This window comes from Vigna unguiculata, chromosome 3, assembly GCF_004118075.2.
Source record: "Vigna unguiculata cultivar IT97K-499-35 chromosome 3, ASM411807v1, whole genome shotgun sequence".
In the NCBI taxonomy this organism is placed as follows: domain Eukaryota; kingdom Viridiplantae; phylum Streptophyta; class Magnoliopsida; order Fabales; family Fabaceae; genus Vigna; species Vigna unguiculata.
The window spans coordinates 64,639,551-64,661,326 of NC_040281.1; the positions used below are offsets into that span (position 1 = coordinate 64,639,551).

General features: G+C 39.0%; 3 protein-coding genes across 4 annotated transcripts; all 3 read left to right on the forward strand.

The window, feature by feature from the left end:
- The first annotated feature begins 98 nt into the window (after positions 1-98).
- LOC114179687 (leucine--tRNA ligase, chloroplastic/mitochondrial) lies at positions 99-8,898 on the forward strand. Of its 2 annotated transcripts, XM_028066099.1 has the most exons (20): positions 99-542; positions 627-771; positions 847-903; positions 1,589-1,708; positions 1,798-1,902; positions 2,017-2,240; positions 2,350-2,416; positions 2,507-2,661; positions 2,806-3,067; positions 3,174-3,368; positions 4,623-4,702; positions 4,867-4,929; positions 5,058-5,139; positions 5,670-5,747; positions 5,825-5,926; positions 6,049-6,221; positions 6,439-6,616; positions 6,722-6,799; positions 7,520-7,651; positions 8,190-8,898. In XM_028066099.1, exons 1-20 carry the CDS (start codon positions 178-180, stop codon positions 8,430-8,432), a joined length of 2,904 nt encoding a protein of 967 aa, XP_027921900.1. In that variant the 5' UTR covers positions 99-177; the 3' UTR covers positions 8,433-8,898. The 2 variants fall into 2 exon arrangements, 1 of the variants encoding a protein (XP_027921900.1); XR_003603518.1 differs by lacking the exon at positions 8,190-8,898 and having other exon boundaries at positions 6,715-6,799.
- A 1,244-nt stretch (positions 8,899-10,142) lies between these two features.
- LOC114175831 lies at positions 10,143-18,650 on the forward strand. Its single transcript, XM_028060647.1, has 4 exons — positions 10,143-10,333; positions 10,447-10,509; positions 12,143-13,369; positions 18,338-18,650. The coding sequence occupies exon 3, from the start codon at positions 12,147-12,149 to the stop codon at positions 13,035-13,037; it is 891 nt and encodes a 296-aa protein (XP_027916448.1). The 5' UTR covers positions 10,143-10,333; positions 10,447-10,509; positions 12,143-12,146; the 3' UTR covers positions 13,038-13,369; positions 18,338-18,650.
- A 1,878-nt stretch (positions 18,651-20,528) lies between these two features.
- Positions 20,529-21,072, forward strand: LOC114179834 (stigma-specific STIG1-like protein 1). The gene has a single exon (XM_028066303.1). It carries the CDS (start codon positions 20,575-20,577, stop codon positions 20,944-20,946), a length of 372 nt encoding a protein of 123 aa, XP_027922104.1. The 5' UTR covers positions 20,529-20,574; the 3' UTR covers positions 20,947-21,072.
- The last annotated feature ends 704 nt before the right edge of the window (positions 21,073-21,776 follow it).

Consider the following 21,776-nt stretch of genomic DNA (forward strand, 5'->3'; position numbering starts at 1 on the left):
GGTTTTATTGGGGTGCAGAAAGAAAGAGAGATAGAAAGATGACGAGCCCAATTATGAAAACTATAAGAAAGAGAGTTACTGTTGAGTTTTGAGCGCCATCTTCACTCTGGACGTTATCCCCATTCTCTCCACTAATCTTTCTATTCCATCGCAGTTCATTCCACTCTCCCAATCCAAATGCTCCACACTCATCACCTTCAACCTCATCTCCTCTTTCTTTCGCCACACTCTCATACGGTGTCGTTTCCCTTCCCATCCAGGACCACTACCTCTCACTCTCCAAGATTCCCCGTTACTTCCATCAGAAGAGGTTCTTTTTCTCTCAGGTTCCGCAACCGTGGCCGCGCCAGCGTCACAAACGCCGTCGCGAATGGCGGAACGGAGCATCAGAAGCAACCGGTCAACAGGGCCTACCCTTTCAACGAAATTGAGCCCAAGTGGCAGCGTTTCTGGGAGCACAATCGCACTTTCCGAACTCCCGATGACGATATCGACACTACGAAGCCCAAATACTATGTTCTCGACATGTTTCCTTATCCTAGGTTTCAATTTTAGTTACTTCGCGCTTGAAGTTTATGATTCTTTCGAATCGCGATTGGAATATTCGTAATTACTATTTCTTGCAGTGGAGCTGGACTTCATGTTGGTCATCCTCTTGGATATACCGCCACAGACATTCTTGCTAGGTACAAACGGATGCAGGGTTATAATGTGTTGCATCCGATGGGTTGGGACGCTTTTGGATTGCCAGCAGAACAATATGCTATTGAGGTCTGTTTCTTGGTTCTTATTTCTACATTTTTACTTGTGTATGTTTCTTTACTAATGTGCTGGCGTGTGCTTCAGACAGGAACTCACCCCAAGCTCACTACGGTGAGGAATATCAATCGCTTTCGCACTCAGGTAAACTGCTGATGAGATGCTTTAAATATAACCGAGGCCAGTGATGATTTTGTTATATTATTGAATGATTTAAGATAATTTAATGACTTTTTACACTTCCATCCAATTATTTATTGCCATGCATGATAAGATTGTTAATCTTTGTAGCATCCTCTTTTAAAAACATGCCTGTGATGATTTGTAATGGGTTGAAGGTGAAAATTTTAACTGATAGTGGATAAAAATTAAACTATTTGGGAATTCTTTTGGTACATAATTTGCTGCTGATTTTGGGACGGTAAAGAATGTTCTTTGGGACTTGGCGCCTAATTTTTATTCGTTTGAAGTTCTTTGTTTTAGACTAACTATTTTAAGTGGCAAGAATGAGTAATTCATTGAAAAACTGTATTGAAAAGGATCAGAACAATTGTGGCATTAGTTTGCTAGATAAGTTTCAATTTCAAAACAACCTGAACATCTTTGTTTGAATCATATTCAGATCATACAATATGTAACTCATTTGATTGATCATTTGAATCTTTGGGAAGTAATTTGAATGCCCTCCACTTGATTTAAGAAGAAAAGCTTCCTGTAATTTGGAATGTGAAAAGAGAAGTGATTCCATGATTTCATTCTCATAGTCATCATCTCTAGTCTTAAAATTGCACGTTTACCTTTCATGTTAGGTCTTCTTACATCTTTGCAGTTAAAATCATTAGGATTTTCATATGACTGGGATCGTGAAATCTCTACCATAGAACCTGACTATTACAAATGGACTCAATGGATCTTTCTGCAACTTTTAAAGAGAGGATTGGCATATCAGGTTTAGTATATGATAACTACTTAGAAGTTTTGACTTAGTTTAAGTTATGAGTATTGAAGATCTTACGGTAATCCCTATAAAACAACCAGGCTGAAGTTCCGGTTAATTGGTGTCCCGCACTTGGCACTGTGTTGGCCAATGAGGAGGTAATTGACGGTGTCAGTGAACGGGGTGGTCATCCTGTAATAAGAAAGGTATAGTGGTTTGCATGTTTATATCTTTCAGAACTTAACAATTTGGGTGGTTTTCCTCTTATATTTTTGAATGGTTTCATAATCTTTACAGTGTCATTGTTTATTACCAAGCAGCCAATGAGGCAATGGATGCTCAAGATTACTGCATATGCTGATCGTCTTCTAGAGGATTTAGATGACCTTGACTGGCCAGAAAGTGTAAAAGAAATGCAGAGAAATTGGATAGGGAGATCGGAAGGGGCTGAGATGGAATTTTGCATTCTTGACAGTGATGGAAAGGATAAAGACATAAAAATTATTGTGTATACTACAAGGCCTGACACGATCTTTGGTGCAACGTATTTATCTATTCAATTTTCTATTATAGTCAATAAATTTAATGAATCAAACGAACTGATCCTGAAAGAAACTCTATATCTTTTTCCTGTTTGCTTTGTTTATGTTCAGCTACTTAGTTGTGGCACCAGAGCATCCCTTGATGCCGTCATTGGTTTCCATTGCTCAGAGCAAACATGTAAGTTGTTATGTTTTATTGCCTGTTTCATCGGAAGGATTTTAATCAAGGTTATAAGATGGTTATTCTTAGGGTGTTTTTTATTCACAGGTTGAGGATTATGTAGACCTTGCCACAAGGAAGAGTGACCTTGAGAGGACTGAACTTCAGAAAGAAAAGACTGGGGTCTTCACTGGCAGTTATGCAAAAAATCCAGCAAATGGGGAAGCCATTCCAATATGGGTCGCGGACTATGTTTTAGGGGGGTGGGTGCGCACACTTATCACTTGGAATGCAAATTGTTTTTATTGATTGTTAAACATGCCATGGGCATAAGATCTAGGGTGTGGGATGATAGATGAATTTTCAAAATGTTTGAGACCTGATTATAATTGTTGCTATTGGTGCAGTTATGGAACAGGAGCTATCATGGCTGTGCCTGCTCATGATTCTCGTGATTATGATTTTGCTCTGAAATATGATATTCCAATTTGCTGGGTTGTAATGCCAGATGGTAAAAGTGTTGATTTTGGAAAGGCTTTTATCGGTGAAGGCATTAATGTAAATTCATCAAATACACTGGTTGGGCTTGACATCAATGGCTTGTCCAGCAAAGAAGCTGCTCTGACAGTCATTGAATGGGCTGAAAAATGTGGGAAGGGAAAGAGAAAGGTTCATATCTTAAATGAATCAAATTAGACTAATCTTTGCAATTTTACTGAAATTCTTTCTTTATGGTTTGTATTATATGAAATAAAATACATTTTTCATCCTTCAGGTGAACTACAAGTTAAGGGACTGGCTTTTTGCTAGGCAACGTTACTGGGGTGAACCTATCCCTGTTATCTTCATGAATGATAGTGGTGAGACTGTTCCACTGTGTGAGACTGACCTGCCACTTATTCTACCTGAATTGGATGATTTTTCTCCCAGTGGAACAGGCGAGCCTCCTCTGTCTAAGGCAGTGTCTTGGGTAAGTTTACAACAATAAATGTTTTTCTTCTTAAATTGCTATCAATAGGCAGTGTCTTAATTGTGTGGTCTAGGTTGGATTTGTTGTTACCTAGCCCCAATAATGTACACATACTTCATTGGTGGCATACAGGCATTGTACCATTTCCAGATTCCTAGACAATATAAAGAAGCAACAATTTTGAAAGAAAGAGACAATTTTAAGATAGTGCATGCTTGAATTATTCTTAATTTTCATAGTTGGCCCCTTTGTTATTATATCTTGAGTCCTTAACCAATCAGTTGAAAAGTCTCAAGTAGCTGCCTGACATATTGGTTTGTGAATTCGTATTTCCATTGCATTTCAAGAGATTTAAGACATCATTACCTGGTTTTTGTAATAATGGTTGTTAAGAGTGCATCATTACCTTATCTATGTAATTGTTCTTTAGATGGAAATGGCATTATATGGAGAAATCTAAAATGCCATGACTATGATGGATGCTGTGTATATGGTAAACACCATTTAGAACTCCCACGCCATCACCATGATATGGTTTTATTGAAAAATTGCCACCGTTATCAGCCATGGCACCACCATCTCCTCTATCTAACAACAACCCTGATCTATTGTCACATAAATAGATACTTATGGTCCTACTACTAGTCATTTTCAATGTAGAAATAAATCACTTCATGAACTTGTCTTATATGTGAAATAAATAAATTTTTGAGCAGGAAAATTTTGCCTGATGTCTTTTGATATTTTCTTAATGTGTATGCCCCATGAATTTGTGGTAGATTTTAAAGGAAACAGAAGGGTCAGTGCTAATCATTTTGTTACATAACTAAGGACATAATTTATATTACTTTGATTAGGAGTGTTAGCAACACACTCTTGATACATCTTTAAATGCACAAAGAAGGATCACAAGAAGAAATCGCAAATCAAAGTTGCCAAGAGAATTAGCCAATCTGTGTGCAAAATGCAATTGCAGCACAAAAAATTGTTCGAGAAACAAGCTCCAGGGTTCAAACCTAGCTCTAAATATCATAATAGGGAATTCGAAGAGGAAATATAGAATGAGATTTGAGAATGTATTTCTGAAAGTCACTTCTAATAGAAGAGTTCAGCTATTTATAGCTGACTCCGGTCCTTAAGCTGACTAAGTCTAACAAACTAACAGACTATCAACTGTTTAGAGAGTTGTTTAAATCAAGAATATACTATACTCTAATAATCTTTTTTCTTTCTTGGCTTGTATCACCGTTTTAGGTGAAGACTGTTGATGGCTTATCAGGAAGACCAGCTACTCGGGAAACAAATACCATGCCCCAGTGGGCTGGTTCATGCTGGTAAGGCATTTTGAGTGGTATTATATTTGTTAGTAAGCAAGCACTAAACAGTATTTTGGTCTCTAAGTTTACTTGTCTTGGTTCAGGATTTTTATGCATCAGATGTACTGATGAAAAATTAAAATTATGTCCACACGCGTGTCATATCTTCTTCATCCTTCCAGGTACTATTTGAGGTTTATGGACCCACATAATTCCAAGGAATTGGTTGGTAAGGCTAAAGAAAGGTATGGCTTCAGTTAATGTTGTCTTTATTTTTCATTCATTATCCATTCTGTGCTTGTTTCTTATATTTTGCTTTCACCATTTCTTGATAATTTAATTTGCCAGCCTTAAAATTTTTCTTCTTCTGCAGCTATTGGGGCCCTGTTGATGTATATGTTGGGGGTGCTGAACACGCAGTTCTCCATTTACTGTATGCTAGATTCTGGCACAAGGTCTGTACGTTATCAGTCACATTAGGGCATGTTGATTTGTTATTTTCTTTACTCTAAGCCATTTGTATTTAAGCTTCATGTGGAACAGCTATGTTCTTGTCAATCTTTCTCCATTGTATTACTATTAAACATCTACGAGTCTATGATTACTAGTACAAATGTTGTTCGATAAGTCTTAAAACTGAAGTTTACATTTTAGATTATTGTAAAATGACAGGGTATCCACAGTGTCATATCACTATAGTGTTTGTAAAATCCTTTGAGACCACAGTTGGACTATATTTTAATATTTGTTTGTGCAGTACATGTGGGAAAGAAAGTTGTTGTTGTAATTGGTGTATTTATAAATGGAAATCAGATAATCCTTCTAGAAGTTAGATAAAAAAATGATGACATGGTTAAGTGTTGGAAAAAGTACTGGGAAATTGACCAATTTGACATAGAAATGAAATAGGACTTCAAATACCCTTTAATGTATTGCCAGTGTTGCTGCAATATTGTGCAGATGTAATTTGAGTTTTATATCTCAGGTTCTCTTTGACATTGGTGTTGTGTCCACCAAGGAGCCCTTCCAATGTGTTATAAACCAGGGGATTATTCTTGGGGAGGTAATTTCAATTCTCTCTGCCTGAAATTTTAGCAGAAAAGAATAACTATTGCAAGTTGCTAATTTCTTGAGTGGCAGGTTCAATATATGGCTTATAGAGATCAAGATGGAAACCTAATATCTGCTGATTCACCTGACTGTTTGAATGAACGTAAGCTAGAAATAATTCCTGCAGAAAAGGTTTATCAATGAAGTTCCACTTTCCACTTCTCATTGCATTAGTTAATTACCATAAATAAATTGTTGGATTTACGTTTTGTTTTCTCCTGACAAGCATTTGTTCTTTTTTTCCTTGAGTGTAGGTCATGAAATCTGGGGATTCTTTTGTCCTGAAAGAAAATCCTAACATACGATTACATGCTCGAGCTCACAAAATGAGTAAAAGTAGGGGAAATGTTGTTAATCCAGATGATGTTGTCTCTGAGTATGGTGCAGATTCTCTTCGATTATATGAAATGTTCATGGGACCATTGAGGTAGGTTTGAACTGCAAACCTTATTGCTATTGTCAACATATTATAGTGATTGTTCCTTAGTCAAACTTGCTTTCTGTCTGTATTTTTTCCCTTTTATCTTTTCATTTCTTTGGGGTGGGTTGAGGGAAGGGTGAGACAATGGAGTTGTGGATCTTGTTCTGATATGGACTTTAACCTCAGATCAATTTACTGCTTTATTTTCTTTACATGCTCCCAGAGACTCGAAAACATGGAGTACTAGTGGCATTGAAGGTGTACATCGGTTCTTGGGAAGAACTTGGAGGCTCATTGTTGGTTCACCTTTGCCTGATGGAACATTTAAGGATGGAACTGTATCAGTTGACGAGGAGCCTACTCTAGAACAACTTCGCTGTCTTCACAAATGCATTGCCAAGGTCAACATCTCAATTTTAATCAGAGCTTTGTTGTTTCCTTGTTCTGGTTTTATTTAATTTGCTTATTTGACACAATTGAGCTAAGAATTTAATTTCAGTATTCAGGTAACGGAGGAAATTGAGGCCACACGATTCAACACTGGAATTTCTGCAATGATGGAGTTCCTTAATGCGGCATATAAGGTATTTTCTGTTGCCTGCTTTCATTCTTTTAATATCTTCTCACTCCAAATATTATTTTTTCTTTCATTTTTGTACTTTTATGGTAGGGAGTATTTTAATATCTTCTCACTCCAAATATCTTCTCACTCCTTCTAAACTGTATTGAGTATTTTAAAGGAATGATTGATTACTCTTGTAGATAATTGCAACTCATTTACATTACAATTCAATTCCTTTGGACATGATTGTAGCGAACCAAATGTCACCTTGAGCATTTGGGGCGTAGGACTCGTTTGATAGAAGACTAAATATACATTATTTATGCGAACTCTTTCTGCAAGTTGAAAGAAACTTTCAAACCTTAACCTATTTTCAGCGACTTTTTATAAGTTTCTCTTGGTTTATTTATAGAAAACTAGCCTTCTCCCGTTGTATCCACAACAAAAGGATCGTAATTCTAGCTTTTGCAACATTCATGTAAAAAAGCAGCTAGACTAGAGCCTTTTTATATAGGAATTCATTTGTTTTGTAAATTATGATAAAGTACAATAATAAGCAAAATGAATTCAAGCTTCTGAATGGCAATTCCTTTGTGATATAGTAAAGGACGTGTCTTTATGAAGTTTATTCTTTGCACACATTTCAATATCCTTTTGCTTTGTTACTCCGTTTCACATTTTCTTTTCTTATTAATAAGTGGTGACACTCGCACTGATTGTTACGGTCGGCACATATTTTCAGTGGGATAAACATCCAAGATCGGTCATTGAGGCATTTGTTTTGCTGCTTTCACCGTATGCACCACACATGGCTGAGGAGCTATGGTCTCGACTAGGGCACAAAAAATCATTAGCCTACGTGTCTTTCCCTAAGGTATGAATTTGGATCAATAACAAATCATTCTATACTTGCACGGTCTGTCAAGTTATTGTCACTAATTAGATTTTCTTTAATAGCCTAAAATAGATATTTTACACACTTTTAATATTGTTCCTTAGCTTAACTTTTAAAGGTAACCCGAAGTAGACATTTCATGCAATGTGGATTCGTTCATCCCTGCTTAGAATTCGGTAGTTAGTTAATTGGGAATCAAACTATACCCCTGCATCCTGAAAAATATTTTCAATTTGTGTAAGGGGCTGTTTAGGGCCTTGTTACCGTGGAGTTTATACTTAAGGTAAATAAATAGAAAGTTACACGAAGGTGAGAAAAAAAGCAGTGTTTTGTGCCCTTGTGAGTTTCCTCAACTTTTCATGGGCACTTGGACTGTTGTCGTGTGGATCCATGACTTTGATACTTACGGAACAAAAAACAATTTTATAGAGCTTAAGTTTAATCATGTGGAATGAGTGGCAGATTGTAGAATGAGTTATTAGATAATGATCATGTTTGGAATATGTTGTTATTTCAGGCAAATCCGACTTACCTGAAGGATTCCACCGTAGTCCTTCCGGTACAGATTAATGGAAAGACAAGAGGGACCATCGAGGTTGAGGAAACATGTACAGAGGAGGAAGCTTTTGTCCTAGCATCTAGGGATGAAAAGCTATCAAAGTATTTGGATGGTCAATCTGTCAAAAAAAGAATTTACGTTCCTGGCAAGATTTTGAATGTTGTTTTGGACCGTAAAAACAGTAAGGTTGGTGTACAGTAGTTGTTTCTACTCTTGTGTCCGTTTCTACCGGAAACAACGATTAAAAGTTTATGCGTTGGCTGGTCGACTTGGTAATGGCCACACATCCGCTTCAAAACTAAAGCATGTGCAAAGAAGGCGTCTTTGGCCGGAGAGTTATGCCTCTGTTGGATGGAAAGTGTGAGGCAGCCAAGTATTTACCTGGTATGACTGTTTATGATTTGTACTCTGATTTAACAGGTGCATAACTTAATAGAAGAGGGGCAGCGTGCGTGGGTTTCCAATTTGCTTTGATAGTTGCATGCTATGGATTCAAAATCAATTCATTTAAAATATCATGACAAAATCCGAGTGCATCTGGGCACCTGTAACGGTTGTGTTGTACTACTGTTCTATATCTGGTTGTGGACTGTCTTGTTGATTGTAATCATAATTTTGTTTTTCACTCTGCAATTTTACAAGGTTAGAACGGTGAATTTATTCTTAATTTTTTTTACCTTACATGTTTTTTCATTTTTCTCTCCACCGATGGTGATATATATGAAACCCGAGCAAACATATATATCTTGAGGGCACAGTTATTAATGTTATCTTGATGGAACGTAAATTTGAAGGCGCTTGTCGCTTGTTTTTGTTAGCAAAATTCCTGTTTTTAAAAATTCTACTGTATGCTTGTATTTCTCATAAAATCTATTGATCAAATATTAATTGAAACTAGTAAGATCATGATGATAAACTTAGGCGGATGAAATTTTTATCCACTTTCTCTACCAGCCGCCTTTGATTTGGAAATGAGAGATTAGAAACTAATTTTTTCACGTTGCATAAGTTAAAACCTTTCTTGTTTATGCAAAGTTAATAATAGGGTGGTTTTCTGTCAAAAGCAACTCCACCTATCCCATGTTTTGTTCAGTTAATGGAAGGCTCAGTTGAAATTGAAGAACAATCACAGTCGCACAGGTCATGGATGTGGACCCATGCACATGGATAAGAAATTTGACAATAGAATGTGCACTCAATTAATTGCTTTGTAAGTAAGGATTCAAAGTAGAGATGGTAAAATTTGTTGTATCTGTGGATATTCACGAATAAGACCGTAACAGGTAAAAAATAGGAGTCTCAGTTGCATCTCATCTTCCCTTGTCTCATAACACTGTCCCACCAAAATGCAGTTATATTAAAGCTTGCTCCCACCACAACCAATAATTTATACCAATTTTTCTTTTGAAAAAGAAATGGTAAACTGTACAACTAATTTAATTACCAAAGGAGACAATTCTTTGATAGGTTAACATGCCACTTTCATTCCAGCATGGCTTTCACAGACGTGTCATAAAATGAATTTAATATGTTAGTTTTGGTGGATCTTAATTCTCAGAGTTGTACTAAGAAAATTTATTTTGACATTAAGAATATTACATTAATTTTTAATAGAAATTTAAACATAGTGAATTTGTAATTTTTTTCTTATATATTATTTAGTATTTTTATTTAATATAAAATTTAATTTTATCTTTCATTTTTGTAAGCAAGTTTCACAAAATATGTTAAATATATTTTTATATCTTATGGGACTCACTTAAGTCTTAACAAATTTCATAAAATATATATTTTTATCAGTAGTTAAATTATTCATTTACGTCTAATGCAGGGAAAGTTAATTAAGGATGGTTTCATAAAATACATATTTTATGGGATTTAAATTTGTAAGCCCCTTTTTCAGTATATAGAGTTTGGGCCTGGCCTTTTCGGAGGCCCAAGGCCAGCCCTTCAGTAGGACACCCTACCCTAACAGTCCCTCACAGTTTCACTTCATCTCTGTTTCAGAAAGGCAGCCTTCCCCTCTCAACTTCTCTAAGAAAAGCAGGAGCTCTGCTAGGGCAAAGTCCGTTTCCCCTCAAAGTGAATCGAACCGCTTCCTTGTAAGTACAGATCGAAACTCAAGCTCTTTCGTTGTCCCTTTTAATGCACTAAGTTGGTCTTAAGTTGGTTCTGCCCCTAATCTCGTCCTACGTTTGATCTACGATGTTTACAGTTCCTTATAGCTGCTCCGTTCTCTCTTTGTGTGCCCTTTTTCCCTCAGCTCCGTTTACTCGAGGTAAGGGAAGCTAGGTTCTTTTCGCGTTTTTGAAATATGTGGTTTGTTTTCGTTTATGTTTTATGCTTAAATGATTGGAAAATGTTAGTTTTGGTATATTTCTGAGTTAGGGGTTCAAATATTCATGAAACTGTGATGTTTGACGTCTTTTTTCGTATTCTGATGCGTCGCACAGTCGCTGGGCGAGTTCCTTGACTCGCTGGGCGACTGGGTATTTTTCTGATATGCGCAGTTTTAGAAAAATTGAATTTTCTGACTCATTAACCGTTGGATTGAGCTCAAATTTTGACATTTGGTTCACAACATGCTATTTTATGGTTTGACCGGTTGGATCGTCAATTAGATATCTGTAGCTTGAGAAATGTGTCACGCATTACTGCAATGATTTTGGTTTTATGATAATAAATTTTCTTTGGAATTTTGGTGTAAGAGTTATGGTTGTGGATTATGCTTGATTGTATGGAATTGCAGGTACTTAAATTTTGGCACACATTTATTTGGGATGAATACTATTTTGTGATATATGTATGTCTTGGTATGCATTTATAAAGTATGAGATGAATGATAGCATGAGTAATGTATGAAGTTGTGTTTGGATGGTTGATAATGAGCATGAGAAATAAATGTTGAGGTTGCAAGTGGTGGTTATGTGATATGAGCCATGAGGTTGGTGTGAAATAGGCATAATTCCATGAGTCTCGTGGGGAGACTTTATGGTGGCGTGTAGTGTATATATTAAGATAAGGATTCAAGTAAGGATTGCATCCCGAAACTCTAAAGGGTCAGTGAGTCTCAAGTAGAGCAAACTGACCCAAGTGGTGAGAGTAGCGGGAGGCCCTAGTCTTTGGCAGGATAATGGCCTTAGACGTTTAAAGGCTAACCTTGTGTGTGGTAGGGTGAAACCCATTGGCAATGGCTCTGCAGAGCAGTAGAGGCCACCACAAGTGCAAGCGTCCAGTGAATCCGATCTTAGTATATGTATCCGGATAATAGAGTCATAGTGTCTTGCTTGTTTGCCATAACATGACTTGTATGTCTCTGTGTTGTATGCCTGTGAATGTTTATGCACTTATCCCTTTACAATATGATAAGTTTCAAGTTACACTAGCTTACCCTTGCACTTTATGTATGTTTCCGTTGTGTCTTCTCTTTTGCGATGATCACCGTTGGTGGGAGCAGATGGGAATACTTCTGGAGGTAGGCCTGATGGTGGTAGCAGTGCAGCCTAGTGGGCCCGTTGAGGTGGCTTTCGAAGAAGTTCCATGGCCCTAGTGCCTTGCAATACCATGCTCTTAAAGCATTTCTTTTGCCCAACTGTTAAACTTTAGATTTGTTTCTGTTTATGGTATGGTGGCATGCCTAAATCCGTTTTCGCAGTATTTTCTGGATGACTGTAATAGTTATCTCCCCTACATTGTATGTTCATCTGAATGCTTCTCGTTATTATAACTGTGTGATATTTTATTTAGTAGTTTAATCTATTAAAATGGGACGTCACACTTTTATGGTATCAGAGCCTGGTTCCTAAGTGTCTGTGGGCTATGTGTTTGCTTAGCTTTCGTTGTGTCTTCCTGTCATGTTTCGATGAGTTTCCAATCTAACCAAGTTCTGATGGTGCTTTCTGTGTGTCCAGTGATATGGCACCCCCGCGTATCGCTCCTACTCCACCCCCTCAAGGCGACGGACAAGATCTGGCCAGGGCGATCGAGGCCATGGCTGCGGCTTTGACTCAGCAAAGCAATGCCATGATGCAACAGCATGAGGTGGCGATGCAGCGCCAGGAAGCCTCTCTCGAGCAGCAGAACTTCATGATGCAGCAGATGGAAGCTGCTAGGCAGGCTGCAGAGGATGCTCAGAGGCAGCACGTGGATGCTCTCCGTCAGTTAGGGGAGAATGCTGCTGGTGCTCAGATGTATGGTCCTCATCCCCAACCTCCACCCCCTGAATGGAGTTTGGAAGACTTTTTGAAGCACCAACCTACCAAGTTTGATGGCAAGAAGAGTCCCGATCAGGCGGACCAATGGATGAAAGATATGGAGCGCATCTTTGATGCCAAGAGGTGCCCCGATGAGAGCAGACTGGCTTTCACTGTCTACATGCTCACTGGAGAGGCTGAGCATTGGTGGGCTAGCATGAAGCTGGTGGTGGAAGAGAAGCATGAGGATATCACATGGGAAGCCTTCAAGAGGAGGTTTCTTTCAGAGTACTTCCCTGATAGCGTGAGGTACGCTAAGGAGGTTGAGTTCCTCCAGCTGACGCAGGGGAACAAGTCAGTAGCTGAGTACGCCGAGAGGTTCAAGCATCTGGGGCGTTTTTACACCATGCCGCTCGATGAGGAGTGGCGTTGCAGGAAGTTTGAGAATGGTCTCAGAGGAGATATCCGCCTGATGATAGCTCCATTGTCCATTAAGGACTTTGCGGCCTTGGTGGAAAAGGCCAGGGTCATTGAGCGAATGAAGGTAGAGGTGGAAGCTCAGCAACAGCCACAACAGAGTCAGTGGACCATCTGGGTCCAGGCCGAGGGTTGAAGAGAAGAGGAAGCCTTATGCTAGGCCTCATCCACAGCCACAGGGGTCTAGAGGCTTTTCTTCCCCGCCCAGCAGGATTCAGTGCTATCATTGCGGAGGGCCGCATGGGAAGAATTTCTGTCCGCAGCTATCAGGTTTCCGCAGGTGCAACCATTGTGGCAGAGAGGGCCACTTTGGTAGGGATTGCCCCACTCTGAGGAGGACAGTTGCACGACCTTCACCACACACTCCGAGTCAGAGTTCAGGCCAGACTCAGCAGAGAGGAGGAGGCAGCAGGCCTCAGGCTACAGGCAGGGTCTTTGCGATGACCGGGTCAGAGGCAGCAGGTTCAGGTAACCTTGTTATTGGTTGTTGTGTAATATCTGGCAAGTCTTGTTGTGTGCTTTTTGATTCCGGGGCGACACACTCTTTTGTGTCAGAGTCTTGTGTGCGGGAGTTGAGTCTGCCGGTGTGTGAGCTACAGTTTGATCTCGTGGTATCTACTCCGGCATCTGGGTTGGTTAGGACTTCTTCGGTGTGTGCTAGATGTCCAGTTGAGGTAGAGGGACGCGTATACAAAGTCAACCTCATATGTCTCCCTCTGCAAGGACTAGATGTGATCTTGGGAATGGATTGGCTCTCTGCCAACCGTGTTCTCATAGACTATCGAGAGAAGAAGCTGTTGTTCTCCAACTCAGAGGAGCCCGAGTTGTTGTCTTTTCATGGGGTAATGAAGGAAATTCAGAGCGGCGCGCAGTGTTATATGGTCTTTGCCAGGATAGAAGTCGAGAAGGAGGAGAAGATCACCGCGATACCAGTGGTCAGGGACTTTGAGGATGTGTTCCCCAAAGAGGTACCGGGTTTGCCCCCAAGAAGAGAAGTGGAGTTCTCCATAGACTTGGTACCAGGAGCCGGACCTGTATCGATAGCTCCTTACCGCATGGCCCCAGCAGAGTTAGTAGAGTTAAAGAAGCAGATAGAGGAATTGCTTGAGAAACGGTTTATACGGCCGAGTGCTTCGCCGTGGGGAGCGCCTGTTTTGCTTGTGAAGAAGAAGGACGGTGGCTCAAGGTTGTGTGTGGACTATAGGCAGCTGAACAAGCTGACTATCAAGAATAAGTACCCCTTGCCGAGAATAGATGATTTGATGGACCAGCTACATGGGGCGTCGGTGTTCTCCAAGATTGATCTCCGGTCAGGTTATCATCAGATTTTGGTGAAGGCAGAAGATGTTGAGAAGACTGCTTTCAGATCCAGATATGGGCACTATGAGTATGTTGTCATGCCATTCGGTGTGACTAATGCTCCAGCTTTGTTCATGGATTACATGAACCGGATCTTCCGTCCGTTTTTAGATAAGTTTGTCGTGGTCTTCATAGACGACATTCTCATCTACTCCAGGACGCATGAGGAACATGCCGAGCATCTGAGGATAGTGCTTGGTATCTTGCGGGAGAAACAACTGTTTGCCAAGTTGTCGAAGTGCGACTTCTGGATGAGAGAGGTGCAGTTTTTGGGGCACGTGATATCAGCTCAGGGTATAACTGTGGATCCAGCTAAGGTAGAGGCCGTGATACAGTGGGAGTGTCCCAAATCAGTGACTGAGATTCGGAGCTTCGTGGGTTTGGCTGGCTACTACAGGAGATTTATAGAGGGGTTCTCCAAGATAGTAGCACCCTTGACACAGTTAACCCGAAAGGATCAACCGTTTGCATGGACTGATAGATGTGAAAAGAGCTTCAGGGAGCTTAAGCAGAGGCTGACGAATGCTCCAGTGTTGGTAATCCCAGATGTGAGTAAACCCTTTGAGGTTTATTGTGATGCCTCTCATCAGGGCCTTGGGTGTGTCTTGATGCAAGAGAGGAAGGTGGTGGCTTTTGCTTCAAGGCAGTTGAAGGTTCATGAGAAGAACTACCCCACTCATGACCTAGAGTTAGCAGCGGTGGTTTTTGCTTTGAAGATATGGAGACACTACTTGTATGGTGCACAGTTTCGTGTGTTTAGTGACCACAAGAGTTTGAAGTACCTCTTCGATCAGAAAGAGTTAAATATGAGGCAGAGGCGGTGGATAGAGTTTTTAAAGGATTACGACTTCGAGCTTCTCTATCATCCAGGGAAGGCGAATGTGGTGGCAGACGCACTGAGTAGGAAGGCAGTGCATGTGGCACACTTGATGATGAAAGAGTTAGAGTTGCTTGAGAGTTTCAGGGACATGAAGCTACAGTTTGAGTTGGAGCCGGAATTCATTAGGTGTAGCACCTTAGTTATATCTAGTGACTTCTTGGGCTTAATCAGAGAAAGACAAGCAAGGGATGTTAGTCTACAGAAGGTAAAAGAGCTACTGGGGACGGATCAGGCCAAGGAGTTTGCCTTGGGCAGTGTTGGTGTGTTGAGGTTCAGAGGCAGAGTTTGTGTATCAGAAGATGTTGAGTTGAGGAAGTTGATCCTTGAGGAGGGACACAAGAGTCGTCTTAGTCTGCACCCTGGCATGACTAAGATGTACCAGGACCTCAAAGAGAACTTTTGGTGGCAGGGCATGAAAAAGGAGGTTGCACAGTTTGTATCGGCCTGTTTGACTTGTCAAAAGGCTAAGGTGGAGCATCAGAAGCCCGGTGGAACGCTTCAACCCCTAGATATTCCGGTGTGGAAGTGGGATAGCATAGCCATGGATTTTGTTACCCACTTGCCTCGCACCGTGAGAGGACATGATGCTATATGGGTAGTGGTGGATCGTTTGACGAAGAGTGCTCACTTTTTGGCCGTGAATCTCAGGATGTCTATGACCAAGTTGGCCCAGCTTTACATCCGAGAGATAGTGAGACTTCATGGAGTGCCTAGTAGCATAGTGTCTGACAGAGACCCCCGATTCACTTCCAGGTTCTGGCAGGCACTGCAGGAGGCGATGGGTAGCAAGTTGAGGATGAGTTCTGCTTATCTTCCTCAGACGGATGGCCAGTCAGAGAGGGTAATTCAGTCCTTGGAGGACATGTTGAGGACATGTATCTTGGACCACCTTGGCAGTTGGGATGAAGTGTTACCGCTGGTGGAGTTCACCTACAACAACAGTTACCAAGCAAGTATAGGGATGGCGCCTTATGAGGCTTTGTATGGGAGGAGATGTAGGACTCCCTTGTGTTGGTACCAGGACGGTGAGTCAGTTTTGGTTGGACCAGAGTTGTTGCAACAAACCACAGAGAAGGTGCAGTTGGTGAGAGACAGGTTGCAAGCATCTCAGAGTAGGCAGAAGGCATATGCAGACCGAAGAAGGAGACCCTTAGAGTTTGAGGCTGGGGAGCACGTGTTCTTGAGGGTGACCCGAACCACTGGTGTGGGGAGGGCTATCCGCTCAAGGAAGTTGTCACCTAAGTTCTTGGGTCCGTATCAGATCTTGAGGAGGATAGGGCCCGTGGCTTATGAGGTTGCATTGCCACCCCAGTTGGCTAATCTACACCCAGTCTTTCATGTTTCACAGCTACGGAAGTACGTGTTTGATCCATCACATGTGTTAGAGGCGGAGGAGGTGGAAGTCAGGGAGAATCTCCAGGTAGTGGTACAGCCCGTGGCTATAGAGGATCGCCAAGTTAAGGAGCGCAAAGGAAGAGCCACTAGTCTCGTGAAGGTCATCTGGGACCGGAGGACAGGTGACTGTACTTGGGAGCTTGAGGAGGACATGAGGAGTTCATACCCACATCTGTTCTGGTAAGTCTAATTTTTTCGAGGACGAAAAATTTTTGTTGTTGGGGAGATGTTGTAAGCCCCTTTTTCAGTATATAGAGTTTGGGCCTGGCCTTTTCGGAGGCCCAAGGCCAGCCCTTCAGTAGGACACCCTACCCTAACAGCCCCTCACAGTTTCACTTCATCTCTGTTTCAGAAAGGCAGCCTTCCCCTCTCAACTTCTCTAAGAAAAGCAGGAGCTCTGCTAGGGCAAAGTCCGTTTCCCCTCAAAGTGAATCGAACCGCTTCCTTGTAAGTACAGATCGAAACTCAAGCTCTTTCGTTGTCCCTTTTAATGCACTAAGTTGGTCTTAAGTTGGTTCTGCCCCTAATCTCGTCCTACGTTTGATCTACGATGTTTACAGTTCTTTATAGCTGCTCCGTTCTCTCTTTGTGTGCCCTTTTTCCCTCAGCTCCGTTTACTCGAGGTAAGGGAAGCTAGGTTCTTTTCGCGTTTTTGAAATATGTGGTTTGTTTTCGTTTATGTTTTATGCTTAAATGATTGGAAAATGTTAGTTTTGGTATATTTCTGAGTTAGGGGTTCAAATATTCATGAAACTGTGATGTTTGACGTCTTTTTTCGTATTCTGATGCGTCGCACAGTCGCTGGGCGAGTTCCTTGACTCGCTGGGCGACTGGGTATTTTTCTGATATGCGCAGTTTTAGAAAAATTGAATTTTCTGACTCATTAACCGTTGGATTGAGCTCAAATTTTGACATTTGGTTCACAACATGCTATTTTATGGTTTGACCGGTTGGATCGTCAATTAGATATCTGTAGCTTGAGAAATGTGTCACGCATTACTGCAATGATTTTGGTTTTATGATAATAAATTTTCTTTGGAATTTTGGTGTAAGAGTTATGGTTGTGGATTATGCTTGATTGTATGGAATTGCAGGTACTTAAATTTTGGCACACATTTATTTGGGATGAATACTATTTTGTGATATATGTATGTCTTGGTATGCATTTATAAAGTATGAGATGAATGATAGCATGAGTAATGTATGAAGTTGTGTTTGGATGGTTGATAATGAGCATGAGAAATAAATGTTGAGGTTGCAAGTGGTGGTTATGTGATATGAGCCATGAGGTTGGTGTGAAATAGGCATAATTCCATGAGTCTCGTGGGGAGACTTTATGGTGGCGTGTAGTGTATATATTAAGATAAGGATTCAAGTAAGGATTGCATCCCGAAACTCTAAAGGGTCAGTGAGTCTCAAGTAGAGCAAACTGACCCAAGTGGTGAGAGTAGCGGGAGGCCCTAGTCTTTGGCAGGATAATGGCCTTAGACGTTTAAAGGCTAACCTTGTGTGTGGTAGGGTGAAACCCATTGGCAATGGCTCTGCAGAGCAGTAGAGGCCACCACAAGTGCAAGCGTCCAGTGAATCCGATCTTAGTATATGTATCCGGATAATAGAGTCATAGTGTCTTGCTTGTTTGCCATAACATGACTTGTATGTCTCTGTGTTGTATGCCTGTGAATGTTTATGCACTTATCCCTTTACAATATGATAAGTTTCAAGTTACACTAGCTTACCCTTGCACTTTATGTATGTTTCCGTTGTGTCTTCTCTTTTGCGATGATCACCGTTGGTGGGAGCAGATGGGAATACTTCTGGAGGTAGGCCTGATGGTGGTAGCAGTGCAGCCTAGTGGGCCCGTTGAGGTGGCTTTCGAAGAAGTTCCATGGCCCTAGTGCCTTGTAATACCATGCTCTTAGAGCATTTCTTTTGCCCAACTGTTAAACTTTAGATTTGTTTCTGTTTATGGTATGGTGGCATGCCTAAATCCGTTTTCGCAGTATTTTCTGGATGACTGTAATAGTTATCTCCCCTACATTGTATGTTCATCTGAATGTTTCTCGTTATTATAACGGTGTGATATTTTATTTAGTAGTTTAATCTATTAAAATGGGACGTCACAAAATCCACTCTTCAATTTATAATTTATTTTATAAAATACATATTGTTTCTTTATATATATATATATATATATATATATATATATATATATATATATATATATATATATATATATATATATATTCGGAAAATTTTCGAAATTTATATATAATATTTTCTCTTTAAACTATCATTCTTTTGATACTACCTTATCCTGAATAGGTAGTGATACTTCATTTCAATCCACACATGTGAATGTTCTGATCCATAATTTACGCTCAATAATCCATAAACTTCCAATCCATCACACGGACGATTCGAAAAAAACCAAAATTATGATTCATTGAATTAATAATTATGTGTAATATAATTGAGATTAACAAATAATATAATTTATTGATTAATGTTTATACAATAATAACTGGATAGAAAATAATAAATTTAGATAATAAAATTATATAAAAAATACAGCATAATTTTGTGTTTTATATACCAAATGTTTTGATGACAGAAGCCAAGTAAATCATTCTCATGGATCTAATTTAGTACAAAGCTTCATTAATTGTTTAGTTTAACAGAATGAAATTTCTAACTAAAACTTATAGATATTAATTAATGTTAAAAAGGAGTGTATAGTATAGGTTTCTCTCACGGATGATGTGAATATTGATGTACTAACAATCTTTCTTGAATGAAACTGTTTGTGCATAACAGTGTCATGTTGCAATTGTGTGCTTCAATATTGATTAAATGTATTTGAAACTGAGAAAAAACCTTCATGCTTCATAATCTTGTTTACGTATTTGACTAACGAGTTTTAAATCCTGCCCAATTTTTTATTAAAGGAAACTTGCATTGTATTTGATTAACATTGATTAACCATATACATTGGCACCTAAAAAGTTTGACTATAGAACCTAATGATACTCTCTACTTCAAAGTTTGGTTTAGAAAATCACTTACGAAAGCCAAACGCGGGATTGTACTGTAAGCCTCATAAAATTATTTCCCCAAAGAGTCGATGTTATATTTTCCTAAAATCACTATTAAATATCATGCAAAACATTATTTTTTAAGTTTCAACAAGGGTTGATTATTATTCTGCCAATGGTTTCAATTTTGAATTAACATTTTAATAAAAATCGATTTTTTTTTATTGCCCAATGGCCAACTCTGAGATTCAACTTCCGCCATCTTCTACAACATCGAATTGTCAAAATTTTATGGCTACTGGAACTGAATGGTGGCACTCTAACTGTTTATTGGTTTACGTACGCAGAATTATACAACAATACTGTTTTTGATTAAGACGATGGAGATTAATTAGAAACTACAAATCTTTCTGCAAAAACTAGCGTTTCAATTACATTTGATTTCAACTTATTTGTATGTGTCGGGAATAGTCCAAGTGTGAGTCAAAGTCCAATATTGGATAAAATAAAAAGTTAAACATTATATAAAAATAAAAACTCATATCAACATTGTCTTAAGTTTTTTGTGTAAAAGTGGTGTGAAAAAGGTCTTATACGTATAAAACTAATGTCATATAACTATATAAAACCACAATCTCTCAATAACCATGACTATAACCAAAACATATGAAAAAAAATATAACCAACAGTGGTATCAGAACTGATGGTTCGGAATGACTGACCGCATAACTATAACCATAACCATATATATGAAAATATATTAGATATAACCCATCAGTATGGATGAAGTTCGAAATTGTTGCCAAACAAGCCTAACAAATTTGGACCACCGCATTAACCAATCAATACGTATATGGAAATTTTTCAAGAAAACAAGTAATGCAAAAATATAATATAATATTATATATACCAACTTCATGACATGAACATGCATACTTGTCTATAAATACTTGTACCATCTTTGTATATCTATCAGAGCATATAACTTGTTTTGCTAACACACAAAAATGAAGCACTTGAAGACCCTCTTCCTGGTGGCCATGCTAATAATGGCTTTGGCGATTTCTGTGACAGCAAAAGAAGCAAAAAAAGTGAAAAACAGATTCCTTTCTGAGAGGGTGGTGGTGACATGTGACAAATACCCAAATGTGTGTGACATTAAAGGTAGCGTAGGATCAGATTGCTGCATGAAAAAATGTGTGAACTTGTCCAGAGATGGTTCCAACTGCGGGAAGTGTGGAAAGAAATGCGGCTATGGAAAGATATGCTGCGAAGGTAAGTGCGTGAATCCTAAGAGTAACAAGAAACATTGTGGGAAATGTGGCAACAAGTGCAATGCTGAGAGTTCATGTGTCTTTGGAATGTGCAGCTATGCGTAAGATATGATTATCGACCAGAATATATGTATGATCACAATAAAGCAGAGACCACAACTTCATAACTTCTGCTACTCTTGTTTTAAGTGTTTTATATATGCATGTAAAACAATCTTTTCATTAAGCTCATTTTCTTTTGTAATTCGTTTATGAAATTTTAATACTTAATATATGATACATGTGCCATCAATTGTCCTATGGTAGAGACCAAGTGAACCGAGTCACAATCAAACCGTAACGCTTAAACTATTATACTCTTAAGTAAAAAGAGTTGTGCCTCACTAATGGTTATAGTTATATAGTTTTTGGTCTAGTGATAAGCCCTCGATCTTAACCATATATTATGTAAGTTTTAGAAATATTAAGTAAAGAAAGAAAAATTAAAGAACACGTGCCTTGATGCCTTGATGAGGTAAAATAATATAGTTTTAGATTATGATGTTCGGATAGGATATGTATATAGGATACAACACGTATTCAATATATTGATACGTTTATTTTAGAAATAATAGGATATGATAAATGATAGATATGCGATATATGAATATTAAAAGGTGTACATTAATTATTAAAAACATAACAAATATATAATTTTTATTATGTGAACTCAAATTAAAACCATATGTACTAAAGTCTTCAACATAAAAAATATATTATCGTCATCATAAAAGTACTACCATAAAAAAACTATTGTAATTTGTAACAAAAAATATGTTATAGATCAATTTCCTAATTAGAGACCATGGTAGGCAAAACCTTTGTAACTAATGTTATTGACCAATTTAAAAACAATTTATAATAGAAACTATTTTAGTTATTAATTTAGGGATCAA